The following is a 17773-nucleotide window of genomic DNA, read 5'->3' as shown; positions in this document are numbered from 1 at the left end:
GTGGGTCCCACGGATTCGTGGGCTGTGATTGGTGTAGTTTGGTGGACTGCGCTTTGACTTTGACATGCCATGGTGGATTTGATGCGTCAGATTAGGATTCATGTGTAATCTCCTAACGTGTTTCTGATGTTGAAGCATAGTACAGCGTTCAGTTAATTACTTTCTTATTCTAAATGTATTAATTAGGCACAATTGTATATTTATGTCCATAAAAAATTAGTGAATTTTATATTTTACCTCTTTTAAGTTTATGTTTAACAAAAGTATATCTTATGTAGTATCTATCTAAGCCCATAATAACTTGAAACTTAGAATGATATAATAATATTGTGTATAAAGAAGATGTGTTAGTCAAGTTCCATGCATCAAATATATTTTTTTAATTATAGATCAATAGATCAGTTAAAAAATAAAAAAAAGATATTTTGATAACATCAGAATGCTTACGATATTCTTTTTCTTACACCAGTGTATCTTACGTAAATAAATATTTTATTCATGTCGGATGCTTTCGAATATTTTTATCTAAGACAAATATATCATATGGAAATGAATGATTTGATCATATTGAATATTTATTTTATTTATCAGATTGATTATGAAAATGAATGATTAATTATGGGTGGATATATCGGTTTAAAAAAAGAGGAGATATTTTGATAACATTGGAATGCATAGGATATTTTTTTTCTTACACCACTGTATCTTACGTAAATAAATATTTTATTCACGTTGGATGCTTTGGAATATTTTTTTTCTAAGATAAATATATTACATAAAAATGAATGATTTGATCATATTAGACGTTTATGTTATTTATCTTAGACAGATTGATTGTGTTGGATGCTTCAAATCTAAAATTTATAAATAAACTTTAAAATTGTCTAATAAATCAATTCCTTCTAAGATACAATGAGATTACAATGCAGAGCACTGAAGAGAAAGAACAAAAATAAAAGAAAGACTGAAATAGATAGAAAAGGATGGAAATTGAATGATTTAATGTTTTTTTAGATTTATTGATCCATAAACTAAACTAAACCAATATACTTGTCATCCAAAAGTATCTTTGTTATATTTGATTATTAATTAATATATTTTTTTGTAATTTTATAAGGACATGAATCTAATCTTTAAACTTTCAAATTATTTCATATGGAGAAGAATGTTTAGGCCACACACAAATTCACATTGTACTTATTAGTGTTAAAGTTTATCATCAATCTATGTCATGAAATTGAGTTAATCTGGCCTACTTCCTAAAAATTTTCATATATTGAGAACTCATCCTTCAAAATAATTCTCTTTAGGTAAGTCTGTCACTTGCAAAGTTAGCATTGAGGCCTACAAAGTTAGCATTGAGGATATACTTATGCAATCACTTCGAAACTCAAGTTAATTTGAGATCTTAATCGAGGTTTGAAATAAAATTTTAAATCTAGAATTATACCTAAATAAAGACACCTATATATATATATATATATATATATATATATATATATAAAGTGATAAATATAATATTTATAAAATAAAAAAAATTCTAAAGAATAAATATGTTTCACCATAGTGGCTCACTTAGCCATTAAAACAAGAAACAACTAAGGAAAAGAATATTAACATTCTTAGACCATATGATATGGATTGTTGTGATGAATAAGACCCGATCCTACTATATCTACGTAAGTTATAGTCAACATTAGGATCCATTTTGGACTCATCTAAATGATATTATAATCAAATATTCATAATCTTTTATTAGTCTAATTTATGCCTCAAACATGAGCTTGATTCAGTCTAACATGGTGGGTGAGAAGATGATGCTACGTCAACATATTTTATGGACCTTTGAACTCGTTAGATTCGAGATTGGTGATATTAAAATTGAACATCTTGATAAGTCTCACGCACCTACTTCATCAATGTAATTGATCATATACATATAAGTCTTATTTTATTATATACTTTTGTTGTTTTATTTTAAGATATAATTCAAATTTATTCAATGATCAACTTTTTTTTGTCGGAACTCATCTAAATATTTTAAAAAATTATTGAAGGTAGAAATTATTTAAATTATCAATGAATTAATTCAATCAAAATTATACGATGTCAAAAACCATAATTATAGGTTCCCAATAGCATGATGATCTTTGTTCATAGGTTTAATTATGGCTATAGTTATAAATCACAAGGATATATAAGTAAAAAATAATATGTAAAAATACCTTTTTATTGTAGTGACTTATTTTTTTACGCAATCTAAATTTATTGTTAGCATTCTAAATATACCTTTGGTCAACTAGTTATCCAAAAATATTTTTATTGTTCTTCGACTTAGAAAGAATCTTGATTTATGATTTAATTTAGTATGTATGGTAATAAAAAATTCTTACATAAATTGATTCAATAAACAAAATTTTAATGGTTGAAGCAAATTCTGCATTATTTCTTTAAAGCTTTATACTAAGTGTTAAAGTGAGGGCGAATAACTATACAATGATAAGCTTACTCCTTCATGTCTATGAGGATCATATTAAGGTTAAAAGAATATATTTTTATTTATAATAATAAAATTATATATTGATCATCTTCAAATCCTATATTGATAGGATCCCGATGCATTAGGTTTGCTATTTTCTTTTCAATTAAATGGCAAGTAAAATTTGATTTCTTTTCGATTAGATGATTTATCAATTGATACATCATAATCAATTTACACAAGAATTGCTGGAGTTTTCCAAGCCATGAAAAAAAACCCTAAAGTGAAATGTTTGTCTTTAATTAGTTTCAGTTACATTGTGTATATTGGAGGCCATAATAGGAATATATATATTATAGCATCAACATCACATTGATCCCAAGCATCTTCTTTCAAGTTGTCAAAAGGACATTCCAAAAGATCATTGGTGATAAAGCCTATTTACTCTATATGATTCCTTGCAATTGTCACCCTACTCTCTCTATGCCTTGGATACTTTGTCATTAGGCATAGGCAAAGAAAAAATGGCAAGTGGTCCTCTTGTTGATTTGCTTTCCCTACAAAAACATAAGAGGAAGATGATGTCCTCCTAATCTTATATCTTTTATTCATCATGATTGACATATTGTTTTGGGAACATGTGAGATGAGAATTGGATCCATTTGAATGCATCTAAAGGAGTGATGTGGATGTCCACCAGCTATCCATAATTAGAGAGAGTTGAATTTTATTTTTGTCTTCATTTTATGTCTTTGCTTGAACTTTTATCAGCTATCCATAATTAGATTTTGGATGTGTGTGTGCTCTTTCAAGTTTAAGCTTTTTAGATTGATGATAATATAATTAATAGTTTATCAACTCATCTCAACTTCTCAAATTCACGCCATAGACTTATCGAACATGATAATAGAGAGAGAGAGAGAGAGAGAGAGAGAGAGAGAAATAAGAAGGTGCAACAACATTAAAGAGGAAATGGAAGCTTGCACCAACAATGAGTCATCTCTCTCATCATGTATGTATATGTACTTGTTTTTGTTGTTTCAACCTCTATCACCTTTTTCCTCTTAATTAATAGATTTTTTTTTAATATTTACTTCTGTAATATATTTGGATCTATGAATAAGGTTAAAACTTAGTCAGAAAAATAGACAAAGCAAAAAGTATATATATATATATATATATATATATATATATATATATATATATATATATGGGTGTGTGTTGACATCTTTTCCACGTGTCATCATCCTATGTTGACAGTAATTATATATGAATGTCTTAATTGTAACATATGAAAAAGTGAGACTAATTATTAGTTAGACGCTTTTTAATATTTTATTTTTTAGATTTAAAAGATTTATATTAAAATTGATACGATCGATTTTATCGATAGAAGATATAATATGTGAAAACACATATATGAAATATATAAAAATAATTAATAAAAATATAATTTCAATGATGGTGGCAGATTTACACCGTGGATAGCTCTTGTCATGATGGTTGATGACAACAATGCAGTGATCGACTTTCCCGATGTTTATCCGAACATTAATGACAAAAAGGAAAAAAAGACAATGATAAGACACTTGCCTTCTCTTACTCCTTTAGTATTGACACAGATCCTGCCTCACTTGCCTTCTCTAGCACTCTACCTCACTTGTCTCCTCTCTTCTCATCATCGATGATGCTGATGTCTCATTTATCTCCTCTTTCTCCTCTCATAGTGATGCAAATGTAAAGCAACACATAGGAGAAAAAAAAGATAGAGTGGTGCAACATCGACGCAGATGTATCACTTCTCTTCCTCCGACATCGACATAGATGGATTACTGTTTTATCTCCTCTTTCTTCTCATCGTTGATGTTCAGACGATAAAATCAATCATCGTGTCGTTATTGCTGACCACAACAATCATTTACGATGTCATCATTCAACACAATTATTAATATTATATTTTTATCTATTATTTTTAATATTATTTATACACATATTATATTTTCATCAGTTAAGTTGACAGTGATTTCAAACCTTAATGATTCAGTATCTAATCATTACAACCCAATTAAGTCGAACCTTAATGATTCAGTATCTAATCGAAGTCAAATACATGACAACTCAGCATATACAAAGAACTGCCACTACTCGTCTCACCATTGTTCGAACTCATGTGGGTCCCACTGCTGATCCAATCACTATGTGGGTGCCATGCTGGGTAGCTTAAACAACTAATAATTTGGGGAAGCATCGCTCTACAATATAATAGGATGGATTCAATAAATTGTGGAAAAAATATATATAATAATAATAACAAAGAAAAAAACATATTTGCCTTCTGATTATTTTTTAATTATTATTTTAACACTTCATGCAGCGAAATGCGACACGACATTTTAATTGTGATATGTTTTTTCCAATGAGCATAAATTGATCGTGACAGTTTCGCGTAGCTCACGCGCAGTCTTTACGAACTAAGTTCACGCGCCGAGGCGGAGTGACAACTATTATCTCAACAGTATTCTTGGCGTAATCTGAAGGCGTATGAATTGCTGGTACGGGTACGCAGCCGAAGACAGCCCGTTCAGCCCACAGACTCGCGACCATAGTCGTGGTGATGACCGACCCCGGAACTCCTCCCGCTCTTGCGCTCCTCACGGTTTCCTCTTCTCTCGTCTCCGCCGCAAGCTATCGAGCTACCTCGTCCCGACCTAATTGTTTCCTCGGTCTCCATCGGGGTTAATGGCGGCTAGGCGAAGAGCCCTACTCTCCTTCTTGTCCTCCGGCGACCGAATCATGGTGACGAGCTCATGGACCGTCATTTTCTTCTTGTCCAGTCTTTATTCCGGGCTCATTCTGTCCTTCCTCTCGTCTTGTCTTGCAGGAGTCGGTCCTCTCAATCAGTTCTTGTCGCCCGGGATGGCATGCAGGTTAGTGTTCCGATCTTGTTCCGCCTGTTTTGCCTCCTCGATTGGTCCTGCTGGTCCGGCTGGAAGGGGGTTCCTTGGATTAATCGTAGGGTTTTTGTTGTTAGGGTTTAAGGTCGGAGGATCTGTGCGGAGGTTTGGTAGCTCGATGGCTCTGGATGTGGAAGCCGACCATCATAAATGTTCACTCGACATGATCAAATTCGAGGATGAAATCGAGAAGATCCAGCATGAGTATGAGGCAGCAAAGCGGAGCTTTCTTAACATTCCCGTCGCGCTCAAGGAAATGCCTAAGATGAACCCGGAAGGTATGCATGCCTCTCTGTGTGTCTATCTATCAAGATTTTTGGTTTGGAAAATGAAATCTTTGGGACTTATCTCGCGTTCATTCTTTGGATTGCAGGTATCTACGTGAATAGGAACGTTAGGTTGGATGATATACAAGTCTATGGTTTTGATTATGACTACACATTGGCTCATTACTCGGAACACTTGCAAAGTTTGATCTATGACCTTGCAAAAAAGCATCTTGTTAATGAGGTTAGTTGTCAATGGAGTTTTGTATCTGCGGTAGTTGGGTGAGCTGACCTTAGATTTTATTGGATGTGGGTCTCAGCTTCGGTATCCTGAAAGTTGCTTGCAATTTGAGTACGATCCAACCTTTCCTATCAGGGGCCTGTGCTATGACAGACTCAGAGGATGTCTTCTGAAGCTTGATTTCTTTGGGTCCATTGAGCCAGATGGATGCTTTTTTGGACGCCACAAGGTGACCTCTTTGCCATTTATCTGTATATAAGCCTTATTCTGCAGAGTTTGGGATATTCATTTTGGCTTTATTCATGCCAGATGATCTACACAATCTTGCGGTTATTATACCCCTTGAATGATGCATGAATACTTTCTAAATTGGTTACTTATTTCTGAAGCTTTATGGTATTGCAAACACATGAAGATAAGGTTTAAGAAAATAATTGTTGCCTCCAGGCAAATTGGATATGATTAACTTGGTATAATACACATTAGGTAGCAGCTTGTAATCAGGATGACCTTTTGTTTTATATTCTGTCGAATTATGTTGATCCACTACTTGTATGTCTATGGACCAATAATGTCCAGTTGTTTGCTGAAATACGGACAGATCTCACTGTGATTTTGTTTTAATGAATTTGGCAGTACTGTTAGCCTATGATGACATCTGATTGTCCTGATTTCAAGATTATTTTATGCAATATTTCCAGGAAATTATATAATATTAATGAGAGACATCAGTCTTGCTAGATTCTTAGTAATAAACAATTAAGCATACTCTGATTGGTATAATATGTTCTTTAGTTGACAGATATGGCAATGACAAGCGAGGAAAAGATTACGATTTTACTTTTGTTTGCTATAATGCTAACTTTTCTAAGAGGAAGAAGTGAAGAACCAATTTCAATTATTAGGTTACGGGTGCTTGTTTAGCAGAACTAAAACCTCAGTCTATGGTTTTCCTTCAGACAAGAAATTAAGTAATAAGAAAGAACATGGATCTGGGTTGATTTGTCAAAATGCTGAACCAAGTTATTTTATAGTGTTAAGTGAGCTACTAAGACATTCTTGTATGAAGAGAATGATGTAGGTATTAGCATTTGCATCTAAAATTTTAAGCATTTTCTTTTGGCAAAGATGAAGACAGGGAAAATATTTAATAGAGTGCTATGCTAAACCATTATATCTTTTGATTTGTTAGCATACACCTCTTCTTAGATCAGCCGCTGCTACTCAGAAATTTATGAAAACTATGGACTGAATTAGAGTTTTGATCTTTCTTCTTAATTATACAACATCAAATAGAAAATAATAGCACAAAAATATTGCTAAGCTTGTTAATATAATTTTTGAAATTCAATTAGGATAAGTTAAAGATATGGAGATAACAGCTATAAGAGAAGTGCAGGAAACTTTTGGCCAAAAAGACTGAAAAGTGCATTTGATTTAAATTAGGATTTAGGAGAAACTTAGACTACAGTTTTTAACTTCTGAAGATGTATGCATTTGATCATTTATAAATTCACTAGTGATTTAAGGTGCATCAGAGCTTGATGATAATAATTACATAAATAATCAGACCATGCTGGACAAGGTGGTGGAAGTTTTCCTGTCAGGAAATCAAATTTGTCCTGACTTATAGGTATATACTAGAGAAAGATACAGAGAGATCCATGCATGCAAAATTCAATCACTCAAAAGACTTTAGCTACCTAGATACTTGCATTATCTGTGTTCATTATGTATTATCCTTTTAGGTTAAAGACAACTTGGTGTTCACAATTCACAATGTTCAAAAGGGAAATATATAATGAAAGGGGTGCAAGTGACCCTCTCATATAGGTGATTGTGGAAAACTGAAGAAACAAAAGTAGGGAGAGATACAGGTTGCTAACCAAGAATAAAGGGGACCCTAAATGTCCCACAGTTGCTGTGTTGTTCGGTAAGTGCATGTATGAACATGGTTGTGTTTGTATGTCTAATAATTATATGTATCATATCTGTTGATAAATATGTATATCATAAAAAGAAAAATAGCCTTCATGTTGATACATTGTCACAACTCATAATATGAAGTGTTGTGATGCTATGCTTAATATTTTCCTTTACATGGCAGTAAGCTTTTTCTACTATTTGAAAAATCCAATGTGTTACTTGTTTCACCTTAATTGCAATAAGATTACTTGCCACTTGCAATGTCAGCCTATTTCTTATGGTTGTTCATCAGCTTAGCTTGGAGAAGATAAAGGACATGTATGGCACTCGTCATATTGGTCGAGCTCAAGCACGTGTGCTTGTTGGTCTGATGGATTTTTTCTGTTTTAGTGAGGTAAATTGAGTTTCATGTGGCATTCCTATCTCATATTAGTGCAGACTTCTGTTTGCTGTATGACATGGTCTTACATGCCTGTTAGGTTCTGGTGTTTATTTTCCTCAAATCTTCTTCCCCTTTCTTTCTTCTATCTGAATCTTTTGTCTTTGTAAGCTTTTGTACTCAAGTGAGTTATTACACACAGGAAGAAACACCTCTATATGGTTTCATTCTTCCGTTTCCAGAAAAAAATACAATTAATAAGTGGTGCCAATTGTAACTTATTCATATTATTTTCCAGTTTGGTTTCATTTCTGTTGATTCATACTGAAGTGTGTCAACAAGGTCAATTGCAATAATTTAATGTTGATATACTGTAACTTGGTACTGAGGTGTTAATGATCATACACGTCATGTAGGAGGAAAAAAAAGAACTATTCTTTATAATGTTTTAGTAACATTTAACATGTTATTTGATGTTCATAATAAGGATCATGCTGCCTTGCATTGTGCATCTTTTTCCAAATTATGGTTTCACAAAATTATTGTAAGCTCAACTTATATAAATAATTATGAATTTATATTTCTTTTATGCTAAGGAGACCTATCCTATGGATGTTGTAATTAGAAGATGTGAGACAAGTAGTATTAGTGTTGTGAAGAAGGGTAGGCCTAAAGAGGATGTTACTAGAATAAATAAAAATTATTTAAATGTTCTTTGTTAACTAGGAATATTGCTTTCTATAAAATTCCATGGTAGTAAAAGATCCATGTAGCTAACCCCAAATAGTTGGGAGTTGGGACATTATAGTTTGTTGTTGTTTTTCTTTCCTTCCAATAAGCATCTTTGGACATGCATTTCTGCAGAATCTCCAGTACACATATTACTTGTATTATCTCCTATCTTCAAACTCCTATAGTTCTTTTTGTCATTCCATTGTGTGATGCTGTCCTGAATAATTTAAAGATATATGATATACTTTTTTCTATACTTTCCATTGTGTGATACTGTTTAAAGATATATCAGAATATCAGATATACTTCCGTATATTGTTGGCTTGAGTAATTTGATCCAAAATTGTAGTTTTAGCAGAACACTCCATATCAATCTTATGGTATGTGTCATCAACATTGTTTGGAAATACACCATGATGTCACAAATATTCCGATGGACAAAAGGGAGATAAAAGGGTAAAGGTTGTAAGGAAATAAAAATGTCAAAGAGAATTGATCTCTTTAGCTGTCAGTGGAGAGTGGATGACTGGAAGCTAGAAGACTTGCAGTTGGCTGAAGTGCCAAATTGTGGATCACACCTATGGGTTCCTCTGCAAACTACCCCTCTTTCTTCATGGCATGTGATATTAAGTATCGATTATGTCATCAGACTATGGAAATTTAATATAGCTGGGATGAATCGACCGGTTTAGTGATTGGACTGGTTCATCATAACAAAATTGGTTATAATTCAATATATGTGTACACACACACACATATATATGTATATATGTATATGTATGTGTGTGTGTATGTGTATGTGTATGTGTATGTGTATGTGTATGTGTATGTATATGTATATGTACATGTATATATATATATGTATACACACACACACATATTAAGTATTGATTATGTCATCAGACTATCAAAATTTAATATAGCTGGGATGAATTGGCCAGTTTAGTGATTGGACTGGTTCATCGTAACAAAATTGGTCATAATTTAATCTGAACACTATGTTTTAACTTGAACTTGATGGGAGTTATTCTCAGTAACCCTGAGGGCAGCATAATCAACTTAAGCAACTATTTCTTCTGGTTGTGCATATTAATGAACGTCAACGAATGATTAAGCTAGCTGACCATAGGATCTCATGAAACTCAATTTAACACATGCACTTATGAGAGTATGTTTTTAGTGATTTATTTGGTCATTGTTTTCAGAAAATCAGGATCGGCCAATGTGGGCCAAAATCAGCTCCATTGATCAGAGAATTGGCTGGAAATAAGCCAGAATGCTCTGGCACTCCAAACCTATTCTGGTCAATTTGTCCATGAATTTTGCTTCTGGCATCATCTGTATGTCAGAAAATGAAAAACTATGGAAGCTTGAAGAGGAGGAAGAAATACTAAGTGGGTGGAAATTGGAGGAGGATGGGAAATAGCAGAAGAGGAAGGGTTAGAGTGACGGAGTGGCAGGAGCAAGAGGGAGAGGGGGAAGAGTGGAATAGGAAGCTGATTTCTAACCTTTATTGGATCATCGCTACCTGATGGCTGTCTGATAATACCTCGAGCTGCTAGACTGCATTTGGTGCTGCTCAATAGCATGTTGCACCACCTGATCATGCTGCTCGGCACGCCACCTGACTACCGCTTGACCCACTACGGACACTTTGTTAGGTTCAGGTTAAAATTTAAGAGGGGATCACAAGAATATGTCATAAGTTGACAATTAAGTCAAATTATAAAAGTGATAACACTTAGAGTGACATATTCTGAAGTATGTTTTAGATTTGGATGGATATTTAATAACCTATGTCAAGATTCAGCAACTTAATTTATTCTAAGAAACTGCAAGGACATCCTTTTACGGTTAAGATGTTATGTACATTGTCCTCTAAACATTAACTTATTTTCCCGAGGATAACCTGAGTCATGTCTTCTTTTCTCTGAGTTTAGCATCTATGTGCAAGCCTGCATCTTCTCGGGTTTGACTGTATAAATATGCCATCAACTTTCCATAATTCTGAGGCATGTCCTTACAAGAGATCTCCCTAGTTCAATTTTCAGTTAATAATTAACCAAAGAAAATATAACTATTTCTTCAGTCTTCTGGTTCTGCGTTCACTATCTTCCAATAAGAGCAACAGCTTCTTTTAGCATGCAGAATATTATGATATTATGACCCCTTCATTGATGAAGAGCATATCTGAGATCATGCTTCTCCAAGTCTCCTTTTGGTTCAGTTAGAAAATAAATGAGCACTACATTCTTTGATTCATGCCAAACTACTTATTAGTTTAAATTGTTTGTCTTGATGTCGAATGGTCATTACATGTCTTTGTGCCACTTGTCAGATTCTTTCATTCTGTTTCTTATTTTTTAAGTTGATAATTGTTTTCTTGATGCATAGGTGTCTATCTTGTATGAATTTATCTTTTTTAATGATTGTAGGCATGCCTAGTTTCAGATATCATACAGCATTGTAGACGCCAAGTTTCTGTTTCTATTTTTTGAAGATTAAAATTGTTCTTTTGACATGTAGGTGTCTACCATGTATGATATTTGCTTCTCTTCTACTGTTGCAGGTATGCCTAATTGCAGATATCATACAGCATTTTGTAGATGCCAAGTTAGAATTTGATGCTTCCAATGTCTATGAAGACATAAGCCAAGCAATTCAGCATGTACATAGAAGTGGCTTGCTTCACAAAGGGATTCTTTCTGATCCTACAAAGTACCTACTAAAAAATGTAAGCAGAACAGTCCATCGGTCTTTATAGTTTTTCTAGTTAATATTTGCTTATTTGGCCTTAAATGAGAAGTTTCTGAATATCATGTTATAGCATAAGTACTTAGACTGAACCCAGTATCAAAATTTGCTCGATATGTTTCTGATACAAGTTAACAACATAAAATCACATGCTTGTTTTCTACAGAGTCAAGTGTTAGGCCTTCTAAAGAAGCTGAAAGCAAAGGGAAAGAAACTTTTTCTACTAACCAATTCTCCATACTATTTTGTGGATGGGGGCATGCGTTTCATGCTAGAGGTGATATTTCCAAAATTTAGTTATTTCTATGTCTTGTGTTCAATAGTAAAGAGATATTCATGCTTAACTAGGTGTCAATCACACAATGTATGTTTAAATTGTGATGGATTAACACTTTAACATGTGTATTTCCTTCACTCAGCTTTACTCTTCTTTCTTACTATGCTGTGAATCTCTTTCTACTATGTCCACACATTTTACAGTCTTTAAGAATAAATAACTGATTTCCTTTCATCAAAAGTAGTGATTCATGTTCTGATCTTATGGTAAATAGCATTTAGAAGAAGAGTCTACAATGTTTCTCATAGTTCAGTAGTACATTCATCATTTGATGTTGCTTAAGCTCATGCAAACAGAAATCAATTACTGAAATATTATTTGGACATATGATATAGTACATAATTGGTTACTGTGAGCTAACTTGATTTCTATTTTCAAGTAAGAAATATGTCCCGCAAAATCCACAGCTTGCAATTTTTCTCACGATAGGATTATTGGCTGTTTTTCACCACTAAAACATGTGATGTTGTGTGTGTGTGTGTGTGTGTGTATTTTAATTATGTGGAATATCAGAACAATGTCAGATCCCAATTATTGGTTGTTTTTCACCACTAAAACATGTGATGTTGTGTGTGTGTGTGTGTGGAATATCAGAACAATGTCAGGTCCCAATTAACTGGTGTTGGTTTCATGCATCTTTTCCACATTGAGCTTTGTTTAGGGCAATATTTCTTGTCAAATTAAGAGCCAATATTTCTTGTCAAATTAAGAGCCATTTTTCTTTTTGCTTTTATAATAAAGCTTGTTTTGTACCTCCTCCCACATAAGTAATACAAATTTATCCACTCATCAAACTGGTTCATCTGTATCCCCACTATGGATGTGTTTGTACAACCTTAATCAATCTTTGTTAAATTTTCTTTCATTGGAATTGCCACTATCATTTGAGAATATAAATCATGACACGACACATCTGCAGATACTTGTCTCGGTGACGCCTACATCAAGGTTATCATATTATTTTAGGATCTTCATGATGTTATTGTTAACTCACAATTTTGTTGAGGTAAGGCTGTGTACATCTGTAGTGTAGGATGTATACAACCTTGCTTGCAGTAATGGTATACATGTTTGAACCATGGAGACAACCACATTCATGGACATTTTGTGTGTCAATTCTTATTCATATGCCTTCCTGTGGATAATTGTAAAGGACAAGGGGAAACAGTACCAGAACTAAAAAAACTATTAAAATTTTACAGCTTGATTCATTGTCTTAAATTTTTACTATAAACGTAAATAATTTTGTTATTTTACCAAAACAATATTATCTTTTTTGTAAATAAATATGAAGCATTTTTAAGTTTACATGTTTAATATTTTGAAAAAAATAATCCCTAGTTATTCTGTTTGTTTTAATTTTCTCTCGAAATTTATCTTTTGGCTGATCGTCATCCCTTTGATCCCATCTGCCCAATCTAGGTGATCGCACTTCCTGACATTAGTTCAATATTTATCTTGTGGGATCGTGATCTACGCTCAGTGCATCCTAATATTCCTAGTTCTATTGTTGTTAATTTATTGTTTCACAAATATTTTCATGTATTTAACCAACTTCCCTTATGTTCAGTGGGAAGTTCTGTTTCTTGTTCTTATTTAATTTTGCTACCTTATTTAATAGGACAATAGTGGTGAGAGAAATTCTTGGAGGGAACTTTTTGATGTTGTGATTGCTCAGGCTAATAAGCCACACTTCTACACATCTGAGCATCCGTTCCGGTAAATTCCTATTACGCTTTTATCATTTAATTAAATATAAGCTTTGTGTCATCATTTATGGTTTTTTCTATCATTTATGTTACAAGAAATATTAGTTAAGAAATTGGCTTAATTAATTCTAATTAGTATTGAGGGACCTTAATTAATGTTTCACTTTATAAAGTGAAAATATTCCTGGAGGCTTTTGTTAATGCTTCACTTGATGAAGAAAAAATTTGTTTGCATTTTGAAATTTTTGGGGACTCTATGCATCTTCTTTCAGCTACTTCAGATTGCTGATTGCTTTCTGTCCAACTATGTTATTTGTTGCTTCTGTTGTATGTGCAAGTTGAATATGTTCAATTCTAGCATCATAACCACAAGCAACCATTTTCAAGATTTAGAATAAAAACATAAATTACTACTGTTGTTTTGTGTTCCATTTGTTTCTAATTACTTGTGTTCATATAGATGCTATGATATAGAGAAGGATACTCTGGCTTTTACAGCTGTGGGAAAATTTCTCCCTAGCCAAGTCTATTATCATGGTTGCCTCAAATCATTTCTACAAATTACAAAGTGGAAAGGACCTGAGGTATATAATCTTTTTTTTTTCTTTTATTGAATTTTTCTTAAATAAGTATTTTTTTTCATTGTCCTGATAAAACCAGAATGGAGTCAACATTATTTTGTGTTTGTATTATTGTTCTCTCTGTGATGTGCATACTTGAAATATTTGCATGTTGATATAGTCAATTTGTTTGTTTCAATCTTGTGCTTTTACATATGTCAATGTAAAAATTGTTTGGTCATCATTTGCCTGTGGTTCTGTACATGTCAATGTATACGAGTTCATCACTAGTTTAAATAATTGACCTATGTTCCAGGTGTGTGACAATTGAAGCCAAGTGAAGCATGTTCTGAAACACTATAAGCCAAAAATCTCCATCAGCATTTAGTATTGCACAGATCAGCTGTAAATTTGAATTTGTTATATTGTTTGTTAATGTTCATTGGACATGGAACATGACTAATCAGAAAAAAAGGCATGTAGCACCAGCACTAGGAAGTTTTATAACGTTCTGCCTCATTTTTCATTTTTGGTTTTAAAAACTTTTAGGATTTTACAAATTCAAAATGAATGGCTTGGTAGCTAGAATTTTAAAGTGCACTCCAAAGTCAGTGATGAATCACTTGACAAACTCCTGTTCAAATTATCACAAGGAAACATCTGCCCGGTGTGCCTTAAGCATGGTTCTTTATATCTCGGTGACATTCTTGTTTGTTGATTTTATATGTTTTTTCACCTTATAAGATTCTTATGTTTTATATTTAGGTAATATATTTTGGTGATCACTTGTTTAGTGACTTGAGGGGGCCTTCACAAGCTGGTTGGCGAACTGCTGCAATCATTCATGAACTCGAGGTAGCATTTTGATACACTATTATCTAATAGTTCTGGGAATCATTTAATTCGCTCGGTGCAGAAAAAAGTTAACATTATGTAGATAATTATAATTATGTTGTATTTATTTTACTTATTTGATATTTATGTATTACCTGCATTATTCATGATTGTTATAAAACATCTTTTGTAACATTAATCAAGATATTTAGTCATCGGTAATCAAGGTTTTAAGATATGGGTCCTGTATCAGCTTTGGTGATCTACCAGATTAGTACAGTACCAGTGTAGTAGGTGGTATACCAACCGTTGCATCCGGTACCAACCAAGACAAAATATAATAAACAAATACAGAATGGTACCAGATATGGTCCACACATTGTTGGTTATTGGTTCTGATCAACTAAATGATAAGTGATGATACTGATCATAATTAGAATCTGTGTTGATATCTGTAGACTGGTTTTGATAGTAAACTACAATTTTAGTTTCCAACTTCAGTTCTTGGTGTTTCATATCTAAATTGAGTTGTTTTATGAAGTTGATTTCATCCTTGCAGAGTGAGATAAAGATCCTAAATGATGAGAGCTACCGGTTTCAACAGGTGAAAAGATTCTACTAAATCTCATATTCACTCATCAATTTGTGTGTTTGTTGATAGTTTAATGAACTTAATTTTTAGTGCTTCTTGATGTTGCTCTACACGGCACAACTTTATAGATAATGAACACAATTTAGTACTTTTACCTGCCAACTGGTGAGAGTGATCGATGGCGCCTCAATCACGGAACAGGAGCTTCAATATGCTCGTCACTTTAGATGTTTACTTGAGAATTACAGAATGTTCTCAAGCTTTACCTCAAACAGAGGCGGTCTTTGTTGATAGCACTTTAGATGTTTACAGGAGGATTACAGAATGTTCTCAATTTTTACCTCATCAAACAGAGACAATCTTTGTTGGTAACAATTTGGCTTTTCATACACCTTCTAAGGTGGCCTTGCATGATTATTCTCCAAATTATGCTACAAACTTGATTCTTTTGTAGAATTATATTGTTATGCATCCAAGTGGCTTTCCAAGGTCGGTAATTAGATGCATCAATAATGCTGGAATCACATGCATCAATAATGCATCAATATATATATATATATATATATATATATATATATGAAAAGAAAGACCATCTAAAATAATTTGCTATATTTAAAAAAAAATCAATATTTGTGGGCCTCTTGCTTCGCTTGGGCGAGTGCCTAACGTCTTGGGCGTTTTGGCATATTAGCGTTATTTAACTTCCAGCGTCTTTTGGCTATATTATATGTATCTGAATGAACGATTTTGTTTCTGGATATTTTTGATAACGTAATTTTGTAATAGCAAATCTACTGTAAGTACAATGAGTATTGTCTTCTACTTGAGCCACCAAAACATATACTTTTCATAATCCAACTATGTTATCTCATTCAGGCAAAATTCCACATTATTGAGGAGTTACTCAGCAAACTTTATGCCACAGTGGTTAGCACAGAGAGAGGACCAGCTTACCGCAAACTGGCAGATGAACTTAATGTGGAAAGGCGACATTGTCGATCTACAATGCGGAGTATGTTCAATAGTTTCTTCGGTGCAACATTCCTCACTGACACTGGTCATGAGTCAGCATTTTCCTACCACATCCATCAATATGCAGATGTATATACAAGTAAGCCTGAGAATTTCCTATCGCATTCTCTCGACGAATGGCTTCATGTGCCGTATGATATAAAGATCATGCCGCATCATGTGAAGGTAACGAACAGTGTCACACTTCACTGAGCTTTCCTTTGTAGGTGAAGTTCTTCTCAATTGGTTGTACAACTAATGGTGTTTTTGATGTCTTGCAGGTGCCATCAAGTTTATGCAAAATGCAGTAGCAATTGGTGTCTCATCGTACAAGGAAACCTGTAGTGCGCATCGGAGAGAATCGTCGTACTCAAATCTCCACTGTAACATGTGTTGCTAGCACAGGTGTTGAAAACTCATCTGCTAAAATTGCAGCTGGGAGTAAGTCATTCCTCAGCCAGTAGGGTCTCCTTTCTTTAGAACTTGCAGAGCTTTTTTCCCATGCTACAAGCTAGTTAAGAAATCTGCATGTTCAATAATTGTTACTTTCTGGATGTGAACTATCATCGCATCGGACTCCGACGTTATTTCTAATAAAAACACAAAGCTGTGACTCTCAGCACTTTGATGTAGCAGCGGAGTGGTTATGACATCGCTGAAGGTTGGTGCCAAATAATGATGTGTTCATCATGGTGGAATGAGGCTATTAGAGTCAAACCACTATAGTGGATAGTGGACTGTATGATCATCTGTAACCATTTTCCAGTTGATCATAGCACATTAATTACAAGCTTTAGGAAATGTTTGCTACGGTCCTTTGCTGACATTACTTTTTATCCATGGCTTTCATAATTTTTCGGTTGATTTTGTATCGTGATAAAATTTGCATCATTTAACTGCATGACCGAAGTACAAGTACGGTAGTCATATGTTTTTATGATTTAAGTTAATTTTAAATGATTTCCAAGTCCAACTTAAGTATATATGAGCATATGTGGT

General features: G+C 33.5%; 1 protein-coding gene across 1 annotated transcript; it reads left to right on the top strand.

The window, feature by feature from the left end:
- Positions 1-5091: 5091 nt before the first annotated feature.
- Positions 5092-17406, top strand: LOC135637875 (uncharacterized). Its single transcript, XM_065150730.1, has 14 exons — positions 5092-5275; positions 5361-5406; positions 5511-5711; positions 5807-5943; positions 6020-6169; positions 8159-8260; positions 11547-11711; positions 11898-12008; positions 13690-13787; positions 14238-14361; positions 15103-15192; positions 15731-15775; positions 16640-16960; positions 17056-17406. Exons 1-14 carry the CDS (start codon positions 5219-5221, stop codon positions 17083-17085), a joined length of 1677 nt encoding a protein of 558 aa, XP_065006802.1. The 5' UTR covers positions 5092-5218; the 3' UTR covers positions 17086-17406.
- Positions 17407-17773: the final 367 nt, after the last annotated feature.

The sequence above is a fragment of the Musa acuminata genome, chromosome BXJ3-5, assembly GCF_036884655.1.
Source record: "Musa acuminata AAA Group cultivar baxijiao chromosome BXJ3-5, Cavendish_Baxijiao_AAA, whole genome shotgun sequence".
Classification (NCBI taxonomy): domain Eukaryota; kingdom Viridiplantae; phylum Streptophyta; class Magnoliopsida; order Zingiberales; family Musaceae; genus Musa; species Musa acuminata.
The sequence above is the reverse complement of the archived record's forward strand: the minus strand, read 5'-3'. Positions and strand labels throughout refer to the sequence as shown.

Excerpts from the sequence above, each read along its gene's own strand:
- LOC135637875 (XM_065150730.1), top strand. The coding sequence starts at position 5,219 with ATGGCGGCTAGGCGAAGAGCCCTACTCTCCTTCTTGTCCTCCGGCGAC. Across the intron at positions 12,009-13,689 it reads GCATGCGTTTCATGCTAGAG|GACAATAGTGGTGAGAGAAA; the intron begins GTGATATTTCCA and ends CTTATTTAATAG. Across the intron at positions 15,193-15,730 it reads CAATCATTCATGAACTCGAG|AGTGAGATAAAGATCCTAAA; the intron begins GTAGCATTTTGA and ends TCATCCTTGCAG.